The following is a 25,269-nucleotide window of genomic DNA, read 5'->3' as shown; positions in this document are numbered from 1 at the left end:
TCTGATGAAAAAAGATAGCCTATGTTACTTCAGGTTAAAACTCAGGTTAATACTGCCGCCAAAATACGTCTAAAGTAATTGGTAACAGGTTTGTGACGTCACACCATTCAAATAATCATGCCACCATGATTGTCTTATTTAAACTGCCATAAAAAATGGACAGTAAAGCAAATAAACCTAAAGAACATGTGCCTTCAACGGCGAAAAAACCAAAATACGGTCGGGGGTACTACGCCGAACTATTGACTAAAAGCGATTACGTAGACTCGTTGAAGAAATCGCACCTTGGTGCGAACAAAAAAACTAGCTTGCTGTGGCAAGTTAAAACTGAAAAACACGCCCCAATTCAAGTCGAATTGGTACCACCTAAGAAAAGCGTGGTGCTGGCTCCTGCGCAGCGTTGGACAGCGTTCGACGCCGATCCAGACATTGTAATTACTTGTAGACATTGTAATTTCATTAATGATTTTATTTAATCGGGTAATTTCACAGGCTTTCCCTGTCGATACTTTCAAACCTAAAGTGCAACAGCAGCACGAAGTTGATCCTAGAACTTTACCTAGAAATGTGGCTATTGAGAGACGCAGGAGGCAGTACCAAGTAGCCACTTTAACACTTTTAATTAGTGCGATTATAAACTTTTATCTGACGTATTAGGGTGAAAGCATTGAGACTCTATTAGAACAACTTCAGGTCAAACCTAGTGATCTCCTACCAGTAGATTTACTCTTCAGGAAGGTTACTTCCCAAACTGAAAGGTACGGACTGTCTTCATGGTTGCCTTTCCTCCCTTTGGAGTTGTTTGATGATGAAGAGTTCACAGTCAGGTGGGTGAACTTCTTTCCTTCAGAAAAATGATGCTGTAAATTTGTAATATATGTGAAGGTCTCCACAAAACTGGATTGAACATGGAATCATCGACGGGATAAGGCATTCACTTCCGGCAACTGCTTTCCTTCCCAAACCGGAACCAAAAGAAAACGCCACTCTTGATGATTTATTCAAATGGATCGACGTGGCGGTTATTGAATACCACGCTGACCGCAAATTATGGGAGGTGATGACTTTGGATGGCCTCAAAAGAACTTTTCTTCTCCCCAAATTGTTTTTGATGATGAAGGCCGAGGATCCCGTCAATTTTTCTCACAGAATTGCATCAGCGATTGCTTTCAGGAAGAAATGTGAACAACTTATTCGGTAAAAAATATGCCGCCACTGTAATATATTGGTTTTTCTACGACCCTTCCTCATTTGAAGGATAAATAGGTCACTTTTACTCCCTGGGGAGTGAAAGTAATTTTTCTCCCTAGGGAGTAAAAGTGACAAACATACCATTGGTCGTAGAAAAAATTAGTAAGTAAATCTCGAACTTTGAAACCGTTTCGCCTCCCTAGTTGCGCAATCAACTATTGCTAAAGCAAAGTGTTGTAGGTGTGAGTTTGTCCTGGACTGTATGAGCCTGACTGGAACCCCTACAATGTCTGACGAGGTTCTGGAAAAGGTTTTAAATCTTGTTAAAAACTCCAGAGTTGGAAAAAAATCGTCCGGGAGTGATTACTTTCAAAAGGTTTTGTGTATTACATTTTAAGTTGGTTAAGGGAGTTAACTGAAAGTTTGATAGATCGTAATGGAAGTTCAGCTGGATTATCAAAAAACTATAGGGGCGTTGGAGTTTAGAAGAATTCAAAGTCAAACTGATTATAAGTATTTCGCTGTTGATCTCCCTTTGCCTAAGCTAGTTGTCAGTGAGTGCGCTTGATAATCATTTTGTTTGTCATAAATAATACTATATTTCTTAATAGACTATTTCGACACTGATTTAAGCAGGTCAGAGTTTGAGAAGAAGAAATCTTTTTTTGCTTGGTACAATATTTACGTAGTACCTGAAACCTATTTAGCCATGTCTTACGTAGTTGGTGAATGTCTCAAAATGGCCCAGATGTCGCTTTTTACCTCAAATTATGGTTCCAAATTTGTCTCTTTGGAGGAGTTCATTTCCATTCAGAATCAAACCTCCAACATAGTCAGTTTGTGTGTGACACTATAATTATCTCCTATATAAGCTTTAAATTTGCAGGTCTTGAAACAGCTTAAAAATAATTGGTTAGAGACTTTGGTGTTCAACATCAGGATGTGCATTGGAGATTTGGGGAAGGGATGGTTTGATATCAATGAGAGAAACTTTGAAATCTACGAGATTTCCAAGTTGAAAAGATTTATGGAGCTGGTTAAATATCGTATGCAGGTTGTCTTTATTAAGCATATTCTTACAGAATATAAAACATGCTGAATAATTATTTTAACTAGTACACGATAAGACTGCTAGTGGAGAACACTTTACAAGTTTTCATTAAGCTGGTGGAGAGTCCTTGTCTGCCGTGTTTGAGCGTTGAAGACGACTTCGTCTGGGGAAAAGACCTAGTGAATAGCCAGTTCATTTCCTCTGTACTTCCAATTTTCAGTTTACAATTGAAAATGGACGAAAACGGGGCTTATTATAATACTCTTCCAGAGTCTTTTGCTGTAATATCTGTCTTTAAATCTAACTCTACGGTTTGTAATGGTCTATAATGCAGGAAGTCTTGCTGAAACTCTTTGATGAGGTTTTAAAGCAAACGCACCAAATCAGGCAAGTGCATCCCCTATTGCTCTCCAATCTTAGATTCCCTCGGGATTTGTGTCTGTCTTCTGTCGGTTTGATGGCTGAAGAAGTGTGCCAAATACGAAACCGGTTTCTTTTAGCCTACCAAAAAGCATGCATTCCTTTGAAAGCCTACGCCAAAGAATTTGACGGGCACGTAAATTTGTACACTCTAAATATTCCCGAATACATCAAGTAGGTGGAACTTAGCCAGAGTGGATTAAAACTAATATTTTGACTTGAAAGAAACTACGAAATTGATTCCAAACTAGCAGCAGAAGTCAAAGAAGACATATCACAGCATTATAGACTGAAATGCAGTCTTGAAGAGACTTTACCCAACGTAATCTATATCGGTCCGTTTTACGTTCAAGTGGACCACCTTAGACTGTTTTTAATTAATAAAAGACAGGAAATCGTTAATAAGCTTCTGGACCTGTTTGCGGCTAGAATGAAAAAGTCTTTTGAGGACGTAAGTCAGTTTAGAAATTAGTAACAAAGCCTTCATGTGGTTTACACAGTTGTTGGAGGAGTACAAGTCCATTATGGTCAAATTGGCGGTAAAACCTGAAAGTATCGAGCATATTTTTGATATTCGCGATTGGATTGAGACAATACCTTTGTCGATTAGAACTTTGGAGGAAACTTGCAAAAGATATGTGCTGGTAAGTTTTCTTAAATTGAACTGAAATCAACCTTAAGTGACATATGTGCACAGGAATATGAAGTTCTCGACTACTTCTGGTATGCATTACCCAACGAAGACTTTGAAAATAAATGGGAGGCAGTCAGTTGGCCGTTACGCATATCCCAGCAAATTGAGCTCACCGACACGTTCCTTAAGGAAGAAGAAGAACATTTCTATAAACTACAACTCAACGACGAATTCACCCTAAACGACCGCATCGACACCTTAACCGGCCAAGTTGTAAATATGTCCGGATTCAGGGATGTTGATAAGGTATGTGCAGCTGGTTTATCTATGAACAAGTTTTAGTTTACTCTGTATAGACTCACGAGTACGCTTTGGAGATCCGGAAGGTATGGAAAGCTTTGAAGGAGGCTCAGGAGTTCGGTCAGTTGCTGAATCAGAGACAAAAACTGTTTGGTGCTGCTGTGGTTCCTTTTGATAATTTAACTAAGCTGATTAAGGAGTTTGAACCCTACAAGAATTTATGGACTACAGCTTCAGGTGAGGATTGTTCAAAATAGTTTTAGAGGAAAAACACTTCTTTTCCAGACTGGCTGAGGTCTCACGAAATGTGGATGGACAATCCCATGATCAATGTGGATGCTGACGCAATTGAAGGCACTGTCACTGATATGTATAAGATGATGGTCAAATTAATTCGTGTTTTTGCTGATATCGAGGCTGTACAAGTACGTACTCATGTCATGAATTATTTTATTCTTATTACCATTTGTTTCTGTAGAACGTAGCCATAGACGTGAAGGAACAAATTGAAGAATTCAAACCTCTGGTTCCATTGTTACAATGCTTGAGGAATCCAGGAATGAAACAGCGTCATTGGGAGAAACTTTCCGAAGAAACCGGTCTGGACATTTTATAGGCTCTATAATTTTACTTTTTGAGTTTTTAATTTAAATAGGTTTGAACTTGGCTTGGACACCCACTACGACCTTTCATGACATGCTTAAATTGGGTATTGAGGATTTTTCTGAAGAAATAAAGACTGTTGCTGAAATGGCCAGCAAGGAATACGGAATAGAGCAGACCTTGGATAAAATGGCTGCCGAGTGGCTGGACAATTGTTTGGACATTCAACCCTACAAAGAAACTGGTAACAAATTGATCAGTTTTCAGTAAAAAGAAAACTTGCTTACATGGTGACATTTAGGTACTTACATAATGAAAATAACTGAAGAACAGCAGCAAATGTTGGACGACCACATTGTGATGACTCAGCAATTGTCCTTCAGCCCTTTCAAAGGTCCTTTCGAAGACAAAATCGACCAATGGGAGGATAAATTACGCACCACAGCCGATGTCATAGAAGAGTGGATGGATGTCCAAAAGTACAACCAGTATGTGTGATTTAATTACGTGATTCACGTGTATTTTTCCATAGACAGTGGATGTACCTAGAGCCAATATTTACTAGTGATGACATCACCAAACAATTACCGGTGGAGAGCAAGAAATACAAGTCAATGGAACGGACTTGGAGGAGGATAATGCGAAATGCTCTGGACCTCCCCAATGTAATAAACACTAAAAACTATGATTAATTTCAACTTATTTTTTTTTTAAAAAGGTTATAGAGTACTGTGGAGACAGGCCACTGTTGGAAAGCCTAAAAGATGCCAACCATATTCTCCAAGTGGTTCAAAAAGGACTGTCAGAGTACCTGGAGACTAAAAGAGTCACTTTCCCAAGAATGTACTTCCTTAGCGATGATGAGTTGTTGGAGATTTTGTCGCAAGCTAGGAATCCTTTAGCTGTCCAGCCTCATTTGAGAAAATGTTTCGAGAATATTGCCAGAGTAGCTAATTTCCTAGTAGTTTTTTCTCTTAACATTAATTGGATTGAGTGTATAGTTGACTTTCGAAGAAGATTTAAAAATCACCCAAATGTTCTCGGCCGAAGACGAGTGCGTTGACTTGGTGCCACCTTTGTACCCCACTGGTAACGTGGAAAATTGGTTGCTGGTAGTGGAAAACACCATGAGAAACACCGTACGAACTACTTTAGGATTGTCTTTAGTTGATATGCAGGGAAAACAACGCAAAGGTTCGCATATTTTTGTTACTTAATACTTAAAGTTTAAAGTGACTTGACACAGATTGGGTATTGTGTTGGCCTGGACAAGTGGTGATAGCCTGCAGCCAGGCATTCTGGACAGCCGGAGTCGAAGAGGGCATTCGTGCCGGTCAACTGGGGGAATTTTTCCAAGATGTGGTGATTGTCAACTTGGATGCCCTTCGTGGACTAGTCAAAGGCAGTTTAACGTTTTTGCAACGCGAAATTTTATCTGCTTTGATTGTCATCGAAGTACATTCTAGAGATGTTACTCAGAATTTAGTTGATTTGGGTATAAGCAGTCCTAACGACTTTGACTGGATAAGTCAGCTAAGGTATAACTTGGTCTATTCTGGCTTTTTGTGATTTGTATGGAGTTATAGATACTATTGGGTGGAAGAACAAATGAAAGTAAGGGCAGTTAACGCAGAGTTTAGTTACGGTTATGAGTATCTGGGTAATAGTGGTCGTCTAGTGATCACACCTTTAACTGACCGTTGTTACTTGACTTTGACGGGTGCTCTTCACTTGAAGTTTGGCGGAGCTCCTGCAGGACCTGCAGGTTTCGTGCCAAAACACTAAAAAACTTCAAAAAGTAATTAAAAGAATGAGTAGGCACTGGAAAAACTGAAACAACCAAAGACCTGGCCAAAGCTTTCGCTATACAATGCGTGGTCTTCAACTGTTCCGATCAGCTGGATTTTATGGCAATGGGAAAGTTTTTCAAAGGACTGGCCAGTTCGGGAGCTTGGGCGTGTTTCGATGAGTTCAATCGCATTGACATTGAGGTGAATATCACTGATCAGAGGTGTCCAGAAAACATTTTTCATTTTGTAGGTGTTGTCCGTGGTTGCCCAGCAGATTACAACCATCCAGAAAGCCCAACAAGCTCGGCTCGATCGGTTTTTGTTTGAGGGTTCTGAAATTGTTTTGAAGGATTCCTGTGCTGTTTTTATTACAATGAATCCAGGTAAAGGATTAGTAAATAGTTATTTGTGTTACAAGGGAGAAAAGTGTCGGACGCGAAGCGGAATGTTTCAAAGTTTGAAGGTGCAAAATGTATGAAAAAAAATTCTACAAACCCAAATTTTTCTCCCTAATTTCAGGGTTGAAAACGTCCTCCTGTTACTCCTCAGGGAGTAAAAGTGCCGCCAGTAAAAGTGAAATCAATCCGGTGTCCCTGACACTTTCTTGACAAATTAACAAACATTATTCTTGGTAACAACACCTTCTTTTTCATCCAGGTATCCAAGATTACCAAAGTATGTAAAAACAAAACATTGGTCGTAGAAAAGATTTGATGCGCAACTCTGGAGTAACTGTCTGTTGCATCCTCGAAGTTCTTTGTTGTCAAATAACTGATTTATTTCATATATCTACTATAAACACTATACAGAGTGATCGAAAGAGGACTTCAAGGGCTACAATTTGGTATATTTCACCTCCATGTATCTGTCAAAATAACAGAGTTACGGGGTGTTAAAGTGAAAACTGTCAAATCCACAGTTCAATTTAGCACACTCTGTCCTTGTTGTCAAATAACTCATTTATTTCATACAGTGTGACCCATTTAGAATGGAAACACCCCTATAAAATTTTAGGTTATTAACCGATTTCAATGATTTTTTTTTTGAAATAATTAGGAATGAAATGTCTATTATGGGAGAAAATTTTAAATATTTATTTCAGTTTTCAGGTCATATTACGAGACTTTTTCTTGATAGAAAATGGAGAATTTTTATTAGCGATTTTTTTATTGAAAAAATTACTACGCCACTGGATCTATAGTGCTTTCAAATAGCTGTGACCAAATTTTTTTTTTATTTTTTTTTTGATTTTTGTTTTTTTGATTTTTTTTTAATTTTTTTTTTTGATTTTTTTTTTTTTTTATTTTTTTTTTTTAGTAATTAATCAATTAATAAGTAATAATAAACAAGTAAATAGTAACACCATTTCTATGGCAACAGTTGATGCAGGGTGTTCTTTTGTGACCGTTAGCTTAGAGGATTTTTGAATTTTAATTTGTCATAACTTTGTTATTAATGAATGGATTTTCATGAAATTTTGGTCACAGCTATTTGAAAGCACTATAGATCCAGTGGCGTAGTAATTTTTTCAATAAAAAAATCGCTAATAAAAATTCTCCATTTTCTATCAAGAAAAAGTATCGTAATATGACCTGAAAACTGAAATAAATATTTAAAATTTTCTCCCGTAATAGACATTTCATTCCTAATTATTTCAAAAAAAAAATCATTGAAATCGGTTAATAACCTAAAATTTTATAGGGGTGTTTCCATTCTAAATGGGTCACACTGTATATAGAGTATACAGAGTGATCGAAAGAGGATTTCAAGGGTATACTGAACAATTTGATATATTGAACCACCCTGTAACTTCACGGAAAGCTGACTGAACGCTGCTTTCCTCCCTTTTTGCGCAAATAACTATTAAATTGAAATTAAATAAGTGTTTCCATATTTGACAGGTTACGCCGGTCGTACTGAACTGCCTGACAACTTAAAAGCTCTTTTCCGTCCCGTTTCAATGATGGTACCCAATTACACCTTAATAGCGGAAATTTCCTTATTTTCTTTCGGTTTCGGCAACGCTAAACAACTGGCCAATAAAATCACCACAACCTTCAAATTGAGCTCGGAACAGTTAAGCTCACAGGTGAGGGGAGCCTTTCGAAATAGAATTACCATCTTAAACACGGAATTCCATTTTTGGGGAATTTAATTAAGAATTGAATTTATAGGACCACTACGACTTTGGTATGCGAGCAGTCAAAACAGTGATTTCGGTCGCCGGAAACTTGAAAAGGGAAAATCCCGAAATGGACGAGAGGCAAATTTGTTTAAGAGCGTTAAGGGATGTGAACGTCCCCAAATTCTTAAAGGACGACCTTAAGTTGTTTAATGGTTTGAGAATTTTAATATCTCTTTTTGCACCACTCTAGAAAAGTAAATCAACAGGAATTGTCTCTGATTTATTTCCGAGAATGGTAGAAGAGGCGGTCGATTACGGAGCTCTTGAACTTGCAATAAGGAAATCATGCATTACCCTAGGCTTGGAGGACGTAAACGGTAAGTGCATTAAAATCATTTAAATCAGTTTCGAGGAAAACCCCAATTGCGGCCATGTTATTTAATTACGCTCCCTTGTTTACAACCCACCGATTTCCCAGAGAGGAATTTGAATTCTTAATTTTCTTTCTAGAATATGTGAAAAAAGTCATTCAATTGTATGAGACTACTATAGTGAGACACGGTCTGATGCTGGTTGGTCCTACTGGATCAGGAAAAACAAAGGTTAGTATAAGTTGTTGGTTAACTAGCATTACAGACGTTAGGGTGTGTTTTTACGGCATAACCCCTTTTAATAACCCATCTAAAACACTAATCCTTCAGTTATTTGTATTTTCCACATCCCTGAATGTTTGTAGCCATTGATTTCTAATAGCACCACTTAACTTTGTTTACTAAGCGAATTTACGTCCCCTTAAGTCACACCCCACATTTGTAATTACGTCCTTTTTTATTCAAGTCAATGTTGTCTTTACACGGTGTGTGCATTTGCACTGAGATTATAAAATTACCATTTAATCGCAAGGGACTAGTGATATACAACCCCGGGCTAATTTAAAATTATACAGAAAGGATCCGAGGGTCCAATTAAATCACTATTTATACAAGCCCAACCACAAATCAGCTTAACCAGGAGGCTTAAAATAAACGTCACATTTATTATTAATTAGTAGCAGTACAGAAAAAAATATATTAAAAAATGCCTCTTAATTTATGCAATCCCACAATACAGGGATCGAAAATTCTGAAAAACATTTTCCGGAGACAAAGTCGAAAAGATTTGCCACACATGGCGTATAGTAAAAAATTGATGCTGAAGTTAGTGTAGTAGAGGAGTTGTGCAAACTGCTGCGCACACCACAAATACTCAGGCAGCTCTCTGTTCCAGAAGTAGATGACAATCCGAAGCATATAGCTAAGAAAGTTTATTTTAGGCAAACAGTTTCAAATCTGGTTTACTTTGTACTAACCTTGGGAAGTTAAGTGCAACAAAAAATGATGAAATCAACAGCATCATTTTGTTGATGTTGTTCTGGACCTGCAGGCTTGTTGACCGAGCCTGTCGATTGCCTACAACCCTTAACTTAAAACCAATCTAATCGACATAATTCAACTTACGTCTCAAAGTGCAATCATCGTACTTAATCATCCTTAAGGACGCCGAGCAGTCCTGATCAGAATTTCTGGTGGAGTTTGCTGCTCTAAACCCACCGACCTAGCAATGATACACTAATTTGAAAAACCTCTTACTTGAGATCCCACAGGATGGAAGCGAACTCCATCACAAGATGACCTCTCCGCGTCTTGTAATCCCATGTTATGTGACCTGAACACCACCTTGGCTATTACAACATTCATAAAGATAATCAACACCACCGGGATGATGAATGTGAAGAAGGTGTCCAGGTAGTTGGTCACGTTCGACACCGAAACATACTCGTGCTTCACTGAACACTCCTTTCTGTCCTGGTGCACGATTAACCCCACCGTCTGCTATTCCCTTTTAACAGTTAGTCGTTTCATTCTACTCCAAGTATACTCACCCAGAAAACATGGATTTGGGACAATAAAGCAGCAAATGTCAGGCATAACACAATAGTTCTGGCTCTGGATATAGTGCACATGTATTGCCTCCTCAAAGGGTAGCGAACCGCGATGAATCGTTCGGTGGTGAAAGCTACGGTCAGCCATACGCTCAAAAAGGCGCAGGAAGATCCGATAAAAACGAAAATCTGACAGAAACCGTCTTTGATGAAGAGTTCGAAGATATCGTGGAAGCTAACACGTGACTACCAGGACTACTACCAGGAAGCCAAAGTCAGAGACCTATAATTTTAACGTCATCATCTTGTATACATTCTACTTAGTATACTTACGGCAAGAGCTGCTAAATAATAACTCGAACTCCTCATCTTCAAATGGGTCGTGGACAGCACAAGAAACGACAATAAATTACCCACTAATCCAATCACAATCACCAACGGCGTATACAAGGTGTTCAATGTAAACAAATACGGATGACACGCTTCTGAATGTCCCATAACGCTCACAAAATCGGTTACTGTCATTGTATGACAGGTTCACTTAAGATCGTAGACATCCTCGAACCAAATATTAACTCGCGTTATGTTGTCTTGGTGTCTCAGCATGTTATTACGTACTTTTCTGACATTTATTAGTTTTGGTTTGCTTCTCAAAGTCCTTTTGATACAGGTAATTTGTGACGAAGGGTTTAATTTTTTAGGGAAAGGGGTAATTAAAACTTTTTGCAAACGGTTCTTCGAAGTAACAAGTTCTAATTAATATTTTAGTTTTTTACCTACTTACTAAATGTGAATAAATCTCTTTATTTCAAGTTTATAGCAGTGTATAATTTCCACTCGAACGGATGGTAATCTTTTGTTAGCTTTGAGTCAGTTCAGCTATTCAGCGACAGCAGATGTTTGTGTAGTTGTTCTGAAAGAGGGATGCTGTCTGTGACGTATTTGATAATATAAAAGGGGTAAAATACGAGACTAAATAACGCAACGTGTTTTTGCTGGACGACGCAAAGGGTGCAGAAACGGAATTGAAAAACCCTTTGATAGTAAATATGCGTAAGAGAAAATTTTATGGGATCTCCAATATCATAATAATGGCAAGTATGTGTGACTATAAAAGATGTAGAATGTTCCCTACTTACATGCTTAGTAGTGACTTTAAATATAAAACAGTCAAAAACTTTTAGAAAAGTTAGTTTGAGAGGGAATGTTAAAAAGAAAGAACATGAAACAAACCCACAAAAAACGACTAGAATCCACACAATAGCAAATACCAGCAAATAGAAAATCCTTCACTAAACGTTCTTATTGTTACTCAAAAGTGCTTTTTTAAGCATCAAAAAGGACCGTTGAGCAACAAGTAACGCGACACAATCACGACTGAACGTCCGCAAACGACCGATTGCCCGATTTATCCAGATTTTCGCGCGTTTCCCAATAAATTCAACTTTCTCCGGTTTCAGTGTTACGAAACTTTGAAACACGCCATGACCTCCCTTAAGGGCCAGCCCCAGCCTAGCGGATATCCCTTCGAGGCGGTCCAAACTTACGTCCTGAACCCCAAAAGCATCACGATGGGACAGCTGTACGGGGAATTTGATTTGCAGACGCACGAATGGTAAATATAGCCTTTTCATGCAAAAATCTGGATTTGGGCTTTTAAAATCGTTTCCGGGGATTTGTTCGATTTGATTAAGTTTATTTTGATTACCCTTTAGTGGGTGGTTGCATAAATATTTTGCCGTTATCTCGCAACGTGTGGATTATACTATAAGTGTATTAGAAGGGTGAGTATCGACACAGTTACGATATCTAACCTACTTGGTGGAATTGTATCGATATTTGAATTCATTTCTACAAATACGTTTTAAAATAGTAATTGAAAGTCACCTGCTGGCACCACGTATACTTGCAACTGGCGTGTTGCTCTTTTGTATTTCTCTCGTCATTTCGATATTTTGTTGGCAGATTACAATTTAGTACTCCTTAAAACGTATAAAACGCTTTAAATGGCTTCCACCCCCCCCCCCCCCCCACACACAAATTTGATCTATGCCCTTTATGAGTCTCATGCAACTGGGCACGTGAATTTTAATTACTATAAAGGTTTATAAAGGAAACCTGGGGATGTGAAAAATTAACCTTTAAAGTTTCAATTAGGCTACGTTGTTCGATCGTTTGTCAATTTTCTAGAGAACAATCGATCAATCAGGCCCATATTGGGATTTTCACAATCAGCCTGAATTTTCGCTTTGGACGAACTGGAAATAACTGGCAGATGCTATTTATCTTCAAGTGGGTCTATAAATTGCTACTAATATTGAAAAATGTCCATCGTAGTTGGATAAATTGTGCTAGGGGAAAAATGACGTATTCAGATGGAAAAAGCAGATTTGATCTTTTACTATTTTCATTTAGTTCTCATTAAATTAAACCGTAAAACACTTGTCACGTTGGCCATCTCCAGTTAATTAGTAAGCTCCTTTAATTCCTCAAGAAATTACTTTTCAATCACAACATGTTTTCCGCTTATAACAGAAATTGGTCCGGTTTTGTTGCAGGACAGACGGGATCCTTCCTTCTCTAGTCCGCGTGGGCATTAATGCGCCCAACAAGGACAAACGATGGTACGTGTTCGATGGGCCTGTGGACGCAGTATGGATCGAAAATATGAATACGGTCCTGGACGATAATAAGAACTTTGCCTGAGTTCTGGCGAATTATTAAGCTGCGTGACACAATGACGATGATGTTTGAGGTCGCAGATTTGGCCGTAGCTTCGCCAGCAACGGTGTCCAGGTATTTAATGTGGCTTTAAATGTATACAGAGTTTACATTCCAGCTATTCTTTATCACAGGTGCGGTATGGTTTACTTGGAACCTGGTGTTTTAGGACGAGAACCTTTTATTAATTGCTGGATAAACGAATGCCACAGGTAAATATTGTCTTATTTCCCACTTAAAATTGCGTTTTAACCAGTCATACAAATCCATTTTGAATAAATATTGACGTGAGCACTACCGAGTGTATTTATTTAGGATGATTGAAAAATAAATTTCAGTGGCACAATCGTATGAAGACGAATTGCGCAGTCTTTTCGCCTATTACACGCTGCCTGCCATCGAACTGGTACGAGGGAGGCTAAAAGAAATCCTAACTTCGGTGGATTCGGCCTTTTGATGTCGTTCTTGAGGCTGATGGACTTTCGGATGTCTCCCTTATCGGGGAAAGACATCGACCACCACCACCACCTCAATTCCAGGCTTTAGTCCGTAAGTTGATCTTCTGCACCAAACTTGAGTGCTGTTACTTGTTATGTGTGGTTTTCAAGAAGCAGCCTGTCAACGCTTTAAATACTTTTTTGAACAAAAAAACTAGTATTTTTACAATAAACAAGATATTATAAAAAAAACATTTTAGGGGGTTGCTGACTGCCTGGGTAGTTTTCAACACAATTTGGAGTATCGGAGCAACCTGCGATAACGACAGCAGAGTGATGTTTGATCGCTTTTTAAGGGACAAAATGTCCGAAGCTGGTCATCAACCCTTATTTCCTGAAGGTGGTTTGTGCTACGACCTTCAGTTAGTACTCCTTCATTCCGTTGTATGTAGTGGTAATGTCCAAGGTGGTTGTAGTCTCCATGATGGAGGTTTACCGATTCCACTCCCGATGGAGAGCCTGCTCCGCCTTCTTGGAGAGGTTGGATGGATAATATCCTCTGACTAGATTACAATCGACCATGACAAGTACTCAGGTAAGAGTGCATAATTTGTGAAAGTATGACACCCTACTTTATTAAACCTGATTGAACAGATATTGAAATACCTACAGTCGATAATGTGAGGAATGCTGAACTGATAGGAAACCTTTTGATGAATGAGGACAATGTGTTGTGCGTAGGTCCTACAGGAACTGGGAAAACTTTGACTGTTATAGGAAAACTGAGCAAAAACATGCATAAAAAGTTATCTGTGACTTTATCAGCTTTTCCGCTCGCACTACGGCCAACCAAACTCAGGATTTGATTGACTCTAAGCTGGACAGACGTAGAAAGGGGAGTTTTCGGTCCTCCAGTTTTAAAACGACAAGTATTCTTCATTGATGACTTTAACATGCCTGCTCTGGAAGTTTATGGAGCGCAGCCCCCTATAGAATTAATCAGGCAGTGGATGGACTTTAAACGGTTTTTAATTTAACCCCATTAAGGTTGGTTTGAATAAGTGGTGGTTAACACAGGATGGTATGACCGTAAGAACATTGGAGACTTTCGAACTATCATAGACGTAAACTTTGCGGTAGCCATGGGACCTCCCGGTGGGGGGAGAAACCCCGTGACAGCCAGGTTACTACGTCACTTCCTTATTTAGCTTTTGTGGAAATGGAAGACGCAAGCAAAGTATGTCAACTCTAACAGTGATACTTCTCCCCAACTTTAATTTATAAATTAGCGTAAAATCTTTGGAACCATACTGAAGTTCTGGATAGGTCGTTCTCCAGGCCTGGAGCAGTACGACAACCCCATTCTAACTTCAACCTGAATAGTGTAAGATAAAATCCTGAAAGAACTCTTACCAACCCCAGCCAAACCCATTACACCTTCAATTTGAGGGATTTAAGCAAAGTTTTTCAAGGAATGCTAATGTTCGATCCGGTCACTTTAAAGGTAAGACTGTGCTAATGAAACTGTAACTGACGAAAAACTGGCAAACGGGAAAATCTAAAGTGGCTCGGCTAAGTTTCCACGGCTTCGCATTGTGCAATTTGTGAGGAAACGTGGAATAATCGACCAAGTTTGGTAAAAGTTTGATGACTTGAAAAAAAGTACTGTTAAAAGCAGCCGTAGTCATTCAAAGTCATAAAGTGAACAGTTCAAGGCTATTTTTCACCCCTCAAGTAAATCAAAGTTCATTGTAAACATATGAATCAAATTAGAAACTATTTACTTAAACCAAGCTGATATATTTCAGATTAATCCACGTTTTGTGAATCGACGTTTGGGCCTTTAATTAAGTTTTAATTGAATTCAAACCAGCCCTGAATCCATAATTTCGTAAACGAAACCGAGAAAGAAAACAAAAAATCGCATTGTCAAAAATGAAACGTGCTGGATCTAAATTCTCGATATTAAATTCCCCTACGTATTTTCGAACCGCTAAATGACACGATAGTCTATCGATTCTATTTTCGTGTTTGAGCCTTTGAAATTTGAAGCTTTTACAGGGAATCGAGACACAAAAGTGTTTTTTTCTTAAATTGACTCGTAGTCGTTAAGCTTAAACCCTACTCCTCTTTTGATGAAACTTTCCTTATATCACACCCACATTAGACATTTCTAATAAAAGCTGATATATGATATGTTTTATAATTTAGGAAGTTGATCGGGGTCTTGAGGTTGTGGTATCACGAATGCTGCAGAGTATTCCAAGATCGGTTAGTAAACGACGAAGACCGTTTGTGGTTTGAAACCCTCCTCAAAGAGCAAATCACCATTTTTAGCAGTTGGATCCTGAGACCACTTTAGGTCAGCAACCAATTTTGTTTGGGGATTTTATTGATCCGCAAGTTGGGATGGGGCCTTACGCTCAAATAACTGACTTTGAAAAACTGGACAATTCTCTCAATTACTATCTGGAGGAGTATAATCAGCAGAGCACTAAACCTATGAAGTTAGTGCTTTTCTTGGACGCCATATCCCATGTGTGTAGAATAGCTCGAGTGATTAGACAACCCATGGGAAATGCGCTGCTTTTAGGAATGGGGGGTTCAGGTACCTTGATTGTGAATCTTTTTACCACATTCTGATTACTTTGTTGGGTGGTAGGGTCGTCAAAGTTTGACTAGATTGTCAGCCTTCATGGCTGAGTTCACTTGTTTCCAGATTGTATTAACTAAAGCTTACGCAGCTTATGATTGGAGGGAAGATATTAAAAAAGTTAATGCTGAATGCTGGTTTGCTAAAAAGGGAGACTGTATTTTGTTCTCAGACACTCAGTAAACCAACTCTTTGTAACACTCGAAGATTTTAATTTAAAAAAAATGTTCAGATCAAATCCGAGTCATTCCTGGAAGATTTAAATAACATCCTCAACTCTGGAGATGTGCCCAACATATACCACCGGATGAGTTGGATAAAATCTACCAAGGAATGAGAGGGACTGTCCAGGAACTAGGCCTACCAGCCACCAAATCTATTCTGTTTTCAGTATACCAAAAACAAGTTAGATCCAACCTTCACACTGTAATCACAATGAGGTTGTTTTTGCTTTTACTACACAGACACGAAAATTAACAAAATCAATTTAGCCCTATAGGGGAAATTTTCAGGGCCAGACTAAGGCAATTCCCAGCCTTAGTCAACTGCTGTACAATCGACTGGTTTTGTCCCTGGCCTGACTCAGCCCTTCAGGTTGAACCATTTACACCCATCAGTCAAATGTAATCAAAGTACTTCAGTCTGTAGCGTTGCAATTCCTAAAAGACGTGGAAATCTGAACGTTTCCGAGAAAATCCTTGAAGGGATCGTGGTGGTATTTCAGTATATGCACGCCAGTGTGGTTGAAGCTAGCGCCAGGTACCTCCAGGAGCTCTCTAGAAACAACTACGTCACACCTACGTCCTACCTAGAGCTTCTGTCAAGCTACACTGAGTTGATGAATAAGAAAAAAGGATCGTTGACTGAAGGAGTTGGCAGACTGAAAACTGGTAAATCTACTAAATTCAAAATAATTGATTGGAAAAACGAGAACTGGGGGTTGTAGGGTTGTCAAAGTTGCAGAGCACCACCGAGGAAGTGAAGGTGCTTCAAGAACAACTCAAAGAGATGAAGCCCGCTTTGCAGATTGCAGCCAAAGATGCAGACGAGATGATCAAAATTATTGCTGCCGACACGGTGAGTGTTTTCTCCATTCATTTTCGTAGCTTTACGTTTTGGTTTAGATTGTGGTTGAAGAAACTAAAGCTGTAGTGGAACGCGAAGAAGAAGAAGCTGGCAAAAAAGCATTGGCCACTCAAGCTATCGCTGAAGATGCACAAAAAGACTTAGGTCAGTTTTTACGTTTCAGCTTGAATCTCTCCAAACTAAACATCCTTTTTCAATATCATTAGATGAAGCAATGCCAGCTTTACTGGCTGCGGAACAAAGTTTAAAGTCTTTGAACAAGAACGACATCATCGAAGTCAGATCAATGAAAAGACCTCCTGCAGGTGTGATCTACGTAATCGAAGCAATTTGTATTGTCAAAAACATCAAACCCAATAAAGTACTGACTGCCATCTAACAAACGAGCACTTTTCTGACAGTAAAAATTGAACAGGTGCCTGGAATGCGACCTGGAGAAAAAATCCTCGATTACTGGGAGCCTGGCCGAAATATGCTGTCAGATCCTGGTGCTTTCCTAACTTCCTTGATGAATTTCGACAAGGACTCCATCACAGACGAGATGATTGACAAGTTAAAGAAGTACGTTGAAGACCCGGACTTTACACCAGCGAAAATTGCTAAAGTTGGATTATCCTATGATTGTCAACCTTTTTTTAAAGTCTTATAATTGCAGATATCCAAAGCTTGTACGTCGTTATGCATCTGGGTGCATGCAATGTACAAGTACTATTTCGTCAACTTGGGTGTGGCACCCAAAAAGGCGGCTTTGAAACAAGCGAACGAAGAGTTGGAGCAAACGAAAACGGCTTTAGCGGCAGCTAAGGCGAAGATGCAAGAAGTCGTGGGACGTTTAAATAAACTGCAGGAGCAGCTCAATACCAAAATAGCCTTCAAACAAGAAAAAGAGCAAAGCATTGCAATGTGCGAGGAGAGAATGAACCGGGCTGTTCGACTTATCACCGGTTTGGCTGATGAAAGAGTGCGGTAAGTTGGATTGTTTGAGCAAGTAACTTGGTCAGGTTCATGATCTTTCAGGTGGATCGAAACTATTGAAAATATTGACGCTAATGTGGTTAATGTTACTGGAGATATTTTGATCAGTTCGGGGTGTGTGGCCTATATGACTCCTTTTACGGATCAGTACAGACGGAATTTGTTTGATAGTTGGATCAAATTGATTGAGGTAGTGGCCATCATTTTAGAAATGTTTTTAAATGGTGGTTATTTACTGTAGGAACGTGAAATTCCTTTTACAAAAAACTGCAACCCAGTTGATATCCTGGGAGAACCTGTACAAATTCGGCTCTGGCAACTTGACGGCTTACCTCGTGATTATCTATCCACTGAAAACGCTGTTCTAGTATCCTGCTCTAGAAGATGGCCTTTGTTTATCGATCCCCAAGGTCAGGCCAATAAATGGGTTAAAAACATGGTTGGTTTCAAACACGTGACCCTTTTGCTTATTCTTATTGGTTCAACCATTTTAAGGGGAAAACCCAGGGTTTGTCGATTTGTAAACAGTCTGACAAGGATTTGATGCGCACCATGGAATCTGCAGTAAGATTTGGCAAGCCGGTCCTGATAGAAAATGTAGGGGTTGAGTTGGATCCGGCTTTGGATCCCATTCTGATGAGACAAACTTACAATCAAGGAGGTTGAACTTTATAACGCCTCGCTAAATTGACTTTACTATTAATGGACATTCAGGTACCATTGTGATTAAATTGGGAGACGTGGTAGTACCTTACGATCATAATTTCAAACTCTACATCACCACCAAGCTGCCCAATCCCCACTACTCCCCTGAAGTCTCCATTAAGGTTCTCTTGGTCAATTTCACCGTCGTATCAACGTAACTTTTACTTAAACACTAGCAAAATGGCAGCTTATAATAATTGATGTTTAGAGGTCTTCAAGACCAACTTTTAGCTTTGGTGGTAATGCAAGAACGTCCGGACCTGGAGGAACAACGCAGTCAAATTGTGGTGGGCGTAGCCCAAATGAAGCACGAACTTAAAGAGATCCAGGATCGGATCTTGATGAAATTAAGCTCATCTGAAGGTTCACCTTTAGATGATTTAGATTTTATCATCACTCTAGAGGCTTCTAAAGTCAAAAGCGGAGATATCAAGGTTGATTAATTTTGAAAGCTGGCAACACGACCTTATTGAGTTGTTTTTTTTAGAATAAAGTTGAAGCGGCTGAAATCACTCAAATCGATATCGACAACACTCGAGCTCTTTATATTCCGGTAGCAAATAGGGCCCAAATTTTATTCTTCTGCTTGGCTGATTTGTCCAATGTCGATCCAATGTATCAATACTCTTTAGAGTGGTTTATTAACATTTTTATATCCAGCATGGCCGAGACGGAGAAAAACGGTACTTTTACATCTTTATAATCCCTTCAGTCTCTATTCCAATGTTTTGTAGAGGATATAAACGAACGGGCAAAAACCATAAACGAATATTTCACCTTTAATTTGTTCTGTAATGTCTGCAGGAGTTTATTTGAGAGGCACAAGTTGCATTTTGCCTTTTTGATGTGTATCAGGATTTTGACGGATCGAGGCGACATAAATCCGCTGGAATGGCAGCATTTTCTGGCTGGCGGCTCGCCTTTAAGGGTACATTCCCTACAAATCAATTAGTTCAGCGAATAATTAGACCTCAACTGCAGGAATTAACAAACCCGGCACCCAGTTGGTTGTCGAATAAAGCCTGGAACGAAATATTAGCTCTGGAAGCTTTGCCGATGTTTCAGCCTTTTGTGAGTTCTTTCAGCAAGAACGTAAAAGCTTATAAAGCATTATTTGATAGTGTTGACCCTCACAGGTAAGTCTTATTTGTTTACGGATAATCTCAAATTCAATTTTTGTAGGGAATCTCTTCCTGCTCCATTTGACACAACTCTAGACGATTTCCAACGTATGATCGTGCTGAAAAGTCTGCGTCCGGACAAAGTGACTAACGCCATGCAAGATTATCTGTCCAGCCATTTAGGACAACAGTTCATCGAGCCTCAATCCTCCGATTTGGCTGCTATGTTTAAAGAGTCCGGTCCAGTAGTTCCGCTTATATTTGTCCTGTCTACTGGTACCGATCCGGCCGCTGAATTATACAAATTTACCGATCGTATGAAAATGTCGAAGAGAATGTTTTCAATTTCACTAGGTCAAGGGCAAGGCCCCAGGGCTGAAAAAATGATCAAGGATGCAGTGGAAGCGGGATCTTGGGTGTTTTTCCAGGTTTAATAACAAACTACGAATGTGGGGTATAATGTTAAAGCGTTGTTTAATAGAATTGCCATTTGGCTCCAAGTTGGATGCCTAGTTTGGAAAGGATCATTGAAACTATCTCTCCTGACGTCGTACATCGGGATTTCCGGATTTGGTTGACTTCCACTCCTTCACCTCATTTTCCAGTGTCCATTTTGCAGAATGGTAGTAAAATGACGGTGGAACCTCCTTCAGGTTTGAATCAAGTACACCGAAACCACCCGAAAATTTGACATAAAAACATATACAGGAATCAAGGCCAATATCCTTAGGGCGTACATTAACCAAGTCTCAGAGTTTGGGGACTTTATTCAGTCAGAAAACAGGAAAGCCCCTGATTTCAAGTTGCTGACCTTCTCGTTGTGTCTATTTCATGGAGTGTTGCTGGAGCGTCGGAAATTCGGCCCTTTAGGGTTCAACATCCCTTACGAATTCACTGATGGAGACCTAAAAATTTGTCTGTCCCAATTGCACATGTTTCTTTTGGAGTACGAGGATATCCCTTTCAAAGTGCTGAGCTATACAGCCGGCCAAATTAATTATGGAGGTCGCGTCACCGATGATTGGGATCGTAGATGTCTCATGAATGTTTTGGCTGACTACTATAAGCCTGAAGTGGTTAATCCTGATTACGTTTTTGACAAAGACCACTATTACCACCAGGTTATTTTTATGATCTGACTTCAAGTATTTGGAATATTAATAATATGAATTGCAGCTGCCCGCTACGTCACTCTTCATAGACTACATGGACTACATCAAAACCTTCCCCATTAACGATGACCCAGAATTATTTGGGTTGCATCCCAACGCTGACATTACTTTTGCTCAATCGCAAACTTACAAGTGCCTTTCCACGTTATTATTGCTCCAACCGAAAATGGTGGGAGGCGCAGCTTCCAGTCAAGAGGAAGTCACTAACGCCGTGTCCAAGAACATTCTTGAACAAATGCCCAAGCTATTTGACCTTGATCTTATCTCTCAAAGGTTCCTCATCCAGCTCATACAGGGTGATGGTACATCAGAAGTATTTAGAGAACAAGTCAATATTTTTCACTGGAATTTGGAGTGTAGCCTAGTAGTCCAAACTCTCTTTCCAAAATATTTTGGACTTTTGATTTTCAAATAGAACACCCTGTTTTTAATCTAATTTTTAAATTCCTCGCAAGAAGGCTAGTAATTAATGTTAATACTTCTCTTATTTTGTAAAAATGGTGAATTTGTCAGCAAAACGGTGGTCTAAATTTTAATTAAATTCTCAAGTCCTGAAAGGTTTGCTGATGTGACTTTTTGTCCTCAGTTAGACAATACTATATGGTTGAAAAGCCCAGAGATAGAAAATGAAAAAAACCTACAGAGTGGTCAACCTTTTGCGTCGTTCTCTAGATACTTCTAATATACCATCAGCGTGAATACCACCACAAAATTCTCTATAATCATCTGGCAGGTACCCGGTGCTGTATGAAGAGTCTTTGAATACAGTACTGATACAAGAAGGCATACGATACAATAAACTGCTGGCAGTGATTAAGGGCTCTTTAATGGATCTGCTAAAGGCCGTTAAGGGATTGGTGGTGATGTCCGAAACGTTGGAGAAGATGTCGTTGAGCCTTTACACGAATGCGGTACCTCAATTATGGGCAGCCAAGGCTTATCCTTCGTTAAAACCCCTTGGTAAGAGTTAAAGAGCTGTTTCCCTCCCAAATATCGGAATAATAGTTTATTACTCCCTTAATAAGTATACTTAAAATGTTCATGTTTTAGGTTCATGGGTGTCCGACTTAAACGCCAGATGCGCTTTTCTAAAAAAATGGGTGGACGAAGGCATTCCGCCCATTTTCTGGATATCTGGCTTCTATTTTCCTCAAGCATTTTTAACAGGAACTTTACAGAATTTTGCCCGGAAGAACATTGTATCGATAGACTCCATCAATTTCTCCTTCAAGGTATGTCACTGCATTAAAGCGTTTTTTGTTGTTTCTCAGTATCATTTTAGGTTCTTAACTACTTTCCAAAACAACGACCTAAAGATGGTTGCTGCATTTGGGGATTATTTATAGAAGGTGCCAGATGGAACCCGGACAAAGCGATTTTGGACGAGTCGGTACCCAAAGAACTTTACACTGGTAAGCTATTTGCCCTACTAAATTTTACCTCCCTTCAAAACATACTTTATGATTATTACAGAAATGCCCGTAATTTGGTTGGTTCCTGAAGAAAATCATGTTCGTCCGCCAGGAGTTTATGAGTGTCCAGTATACAAAACCTTAACCAGAGCTGGGACACTGTCCACTACCGGACATTCAACCAATTATGTCCTGGCTATCGAAGTACCGTGTGAAAAACCAGAACCCCATTGGATTAAAAGAGGCGTAGCTTTAATTTGCGCATTAGACTATTAATTTATTAGGTATGTGAATGATATATGCAAAACGAGTTTAAACATGGTTTTATTAGAAATAACTCAACATTATACATACAAAAAAACATTGAAAAGTCGACCTGTCGCGGTATGAAAAAAAGTCTAAAATAGATCAAATTCCACCTGAAAAGAACTGAACTTCCTTAAAAAAAAAAACTACTAGTCCTGTTAAATTTTGACTCAAAAAAGGCGAATTTGATCTTTATCCTGTGGAAAGCAATACCTACCGTGTCAGGAGTTAGTTCCTCCAACTTCTAGTGCCGCCTCGTCCGCCTCTCGATCCTCTGGCGTTACCTCTGGACCAGTTGCCGCCTCGCGAATTTGATCTCCCTAAATTAATCACATTACACTATCCATTAACGCCTTCACGAAAATCAAACAAACCGAAATTACTGCTGAATTTTCCACTGGGTGGTTGATACAGTTTTCTGTCCTCTCCAGTTTTGTTAGGTCGTCCTTTCTTGCCGGTTCCATTGGCATCATCAAATGTTATTGGGGCATGTCGTTTATCTGGCGACTTTTCAATTGTCTGAAATTTTCAAGTGAGCATTCAAAATCCAAGAACACAAACAAACTTACCAAGGTTTTTTTGGTCTCATTCTTAAAAGACAATTTAATGTTGCACTTATACAAGGGAGTCTGATAAAACAAATCTTTAATAAGAGAATTAATGTTATCCAAAACAGCAGGAGCCAATTTGACAGTCTCCAAATTCTCCTTGCTCAACTCATCCAGTTTAGTGTTGATGGTGGTTTTTAGACCATTTTTGCATCCTTGCACACCACGTGCAAAGTATTGCAACCGCAGACGGAAATCCTTTAATCTTTCAGCATCATTTGTTAAAAATTCTGGACATTTTCTTGCCAATCTATGAAATGCATAAAGCAAACATTCCACACTGGTAAAGTCTAGATTAGGAATTTTGTTTATGTCTACATTCTCAGGAGGTAATGGCATGTACTCCTGTAACAATTATTTAAAATGTTATCATAATAAGTTAAGTACAATTAAAAATACTTGCTTTAAGCCTAGTAAAAATCTGATCAACAATATCAGTGATGTTTTCTACATTTCCACAGTAAGTACTCATAACTGCTAGTTGCCTTAGCAAGCGTAGCTGTACCTGACTACCCTCTTCTACTGTACCAATTGACTGCCAACGAGGTAGCACTTGTGTGCAATAGTACACCACAAACTTGCTAGAGTCCACACTTACCTATAAACCAACTTTCATACTGACCCTGTTTGTAAAAAATCAAAAAAGCTTACACTAAAAAGTGGAAGAATGCTGTCAACACACAAAACTAGTCTATCAGTGTTGCTAGTCCCTTCTTCCAGTGGATCAAAACTTTCATTGATTTCAATTTTATCTGCTACTAAATCAACCAACTCCTGTTGACCTGCCACTGTTTTTCCAAACTTTGACCACCTCAAATAAGGCATTATAATGAAAAACTCTTCAGGAGTACAATCCTAAAAAAAAAATATATCAAACCACCACTATAAAGGACAAGGTGAAATCAACTTACCAGTAAAATCTTCTTCCCTTCCAAGATAACCAAGTCCTCAAACCCTACAGCATCAGAGTTATTCATATACACTAACTTCTTATAAACCAACTTAATAATCTTTTCTCTTAAGCCTTCATCAGCAGCCTGCAAATTGGATAAAACCCCTTTAACAGCATTGACTTTATCCTCATTGAACACTTGTAACAATGAATTGTTTGCCACCACATAGTCTTGATCCTCAAGTTGCAATAATTGTGATAACACACTAGCAATGTTTGTCACATGCTCTTTGTTGTCTTTACACAGCTGGGGCAACGTTTTCATAGCAGCAATACGTATATCGCTGTCGTTCTCTTCACACAAATCCAAAAGGGCATTTAAAGCTTTGTCTTGTAGTGCAGGAAAATGCTTAAAAAATTTGGCAAGAATTTGGGCGGTGAGTTTTTTCTCTTTAGGCCCACCCTTAGTGCCCTCGATGCATTCTAAATACTCCGCTGATCGCTACGAAAATCACAAAATGATTCATAAGCAATTTTTTACCAAAAAGTGATGCACACTAACCTCAGATATTTTGTCCTCTTTAAGGGCAGCCGACAAAATTTCGTACTTATCGTACAGCTCCTTGAATAAATCGTCCATTTTTATATTGCAGTTTTCTTGGATCCTTTTACATGCAAATTACTAGACTTTCCACTTAATTTTGATAGAAGAAACTTAGAAATTGGAAAACTCGAGAACGCGCCCGGCTTCCCTACACATAAAAAACAAAATGGCAGCGAAAACTGACAGTTGACATCGGAAATGACATAAGAAGTTTGACTCTTATTCAGTGATGGGCGCGTAATCTACATAGGCCGCATTCGTTTTCAAGCTTCATGGAGCGAGCAGAGCGTTTTTGACGTCACGATGACCTAATTTGGGAAAATCATAATTTGAACAAATAACGTTAACTGTAACTAACAATTATTTTTGTTAAATTTGGGTGGTCAAACTATAATAACACACACGTTGTCACAATGAATCTGTCGATATTTTGCAATTTGAACTAAAAAACGCTTAAAAATAACATATTTAATGCAGTACCTATTTGTTTTTAACTGCAGTTGTGATTTGAGCTGTATTTTAGTTTTAATGAAAACGATCCA

The 25,269-nt window shown here is 38.9% G+C and overlaps 3 protein-coding genes across 3 annotated transcripts; 1 reads left to right on the top strand and 2 right to left on the bottom strand.

Annotated features, from left to right (window-relative positions):
• Positions 1-2: 2 nt before the first annotated feature.
• On the top strand, positions 3-22,634 carry LOC145735907 (dynein axonemal heavy chain 1-like). The gene is given in 76 exon segments (XM_081990052.1): positions 3-431; positions 493-600; positions 658-827; positions 886-1,197; positions 1,432-1,567; positions 1,622-1,745; positions 1,803-2,023; positions 2,078-2,245; positions 2,308-2,523; positions 2,577-2,836; positions 2,888-3,113; positions 3,163-3,306; positions 3,360-3,602; positions 3,653-3,833; positions 3,882-4,021; positions 4,075-4,195; positions 4,252-4,443; positions 4,501-4,678; positions 4,732-4,864; positions 4,918-5,145; positions 5,201-5,393; positions 5,446-5,737; positions 5,786-5,964; positions 6,018-6,190; positions 6,240-6,372; positions 7,891-8,078; positions 8,164-8,326; positions 8,381-8,491; positions 8,625-8,716; positions 11,496-11,650; positions 12,594-12,727; positions 12,730-12,750; positions 12,753-12,831; positions 12,891-12,961; positions 13,095-13,202; positions 13,205-13,264; positions 13,267-13,309; positions 13,454-13,615; positions 13,670-13,680; positions 13,683-13,749; positions 13,751-13,788; positions 13,848-13,997; positions 14,000-14,088; positions 14,090-14,390; positions 14,393-14,430; positions 14,483-14,615; positions 14,618-14,697; positions 15,409-15,526; positions 15,529-15,812; positions 15,856-15,960; positions 15,962-16,145; positions 16,148-16,286; positions 16,338-16,440; positions 16,488-16,518; positions 16,521-16,736; positions 16,793-16,923; positions 16,971-17,076; positions 17,139-17,293; positions 17,348-17,536; positions 17,588-17,898; positions 17,950-18,097; positions 18,149-18,346; positions 18,403-18,568; positions 18,622-18,766; positions 18,821-19,046; positions 19,100-19,295; positions 19,347-19,540; positions 19,594-19,748; positions 19,795-20,161; positions 20,215-20,386; positions 20,442-20,854; positions 20,910-21,178; positions 21,639-21,865; positions 21,956-22,137; positions 22,188-22,317; positions 22,379-22,634. Coding segments are annotated over 76 exon segments (12,516 nt in total). The 5' UTR covers positions 3-155; the 3' UTR covers positions 22,594-22,634.
• Positions 9,139-10,899, bottom strand: CNMaR (G-protein coupled receptor). Its single transcript, XM_081989627.1, is given in 7 exon segments — positions 9,139-9,407; positions 9,463-9,562; positions 9,611-9,688; positions 9,730-9,982; positions 10,036-10,275; positions 10,277-10,318; positions 10,369-10,899. Coding segments are annotated over 7 exon segments (1,128 nt in total). The 5' UTR covers positions 10,561-10,899; the 3' UTR covers positions 9,139-9,184.
• Positions 22,625-24,906, bottom strand: cass (apoptosis inhibitor cassowary). The gene is made up of 8 exons (XM_081990044.1): positions 24,686-24,906; positions 24,143-24,625; positions 23,883-24,086; positions 23,635-23,829; positions 23,193-23,576; positions 22,998-23,142; positions 22,841-22,943; positions 22,625-22,736 (listed from the first exon to the last, which is right to left on the bottom strand). The coding sequence occupies exons 1-7, from the start codon at positions 24,761-24,763 to the stop codon at positions 22,852-22,854; spliced, it is 1,581 nt and encodes a 526-aa protein (XP_081846170.1). The 5' UTR covers positions 24,764-24,906; the 3' UTR covers positions 22,625-22,736; positions 22,841-22,851.
• Positions 24,907-25,269: the final 363 nt, after the last annotated feature.

This window comes from Ips typographus, linkage group LG11 (assembly GCF_016097725.1).
Source record: "Ips typographus isolate SLU linkage group LG11, UJ_Ityp_2.0, whole genome shotgun sequence".
Taxonomy (NCBI): domain Eukaryota; kingdom Metazoa; phylum Arthropoda; class Insecta; order Coleoptera; family Curculionidae; genus Ips; species Ips typographus.
Note: the sequence above shows the minus strand (reverse complement) of the source record. Positions and strands in the feature narration are given on the sequence as shown.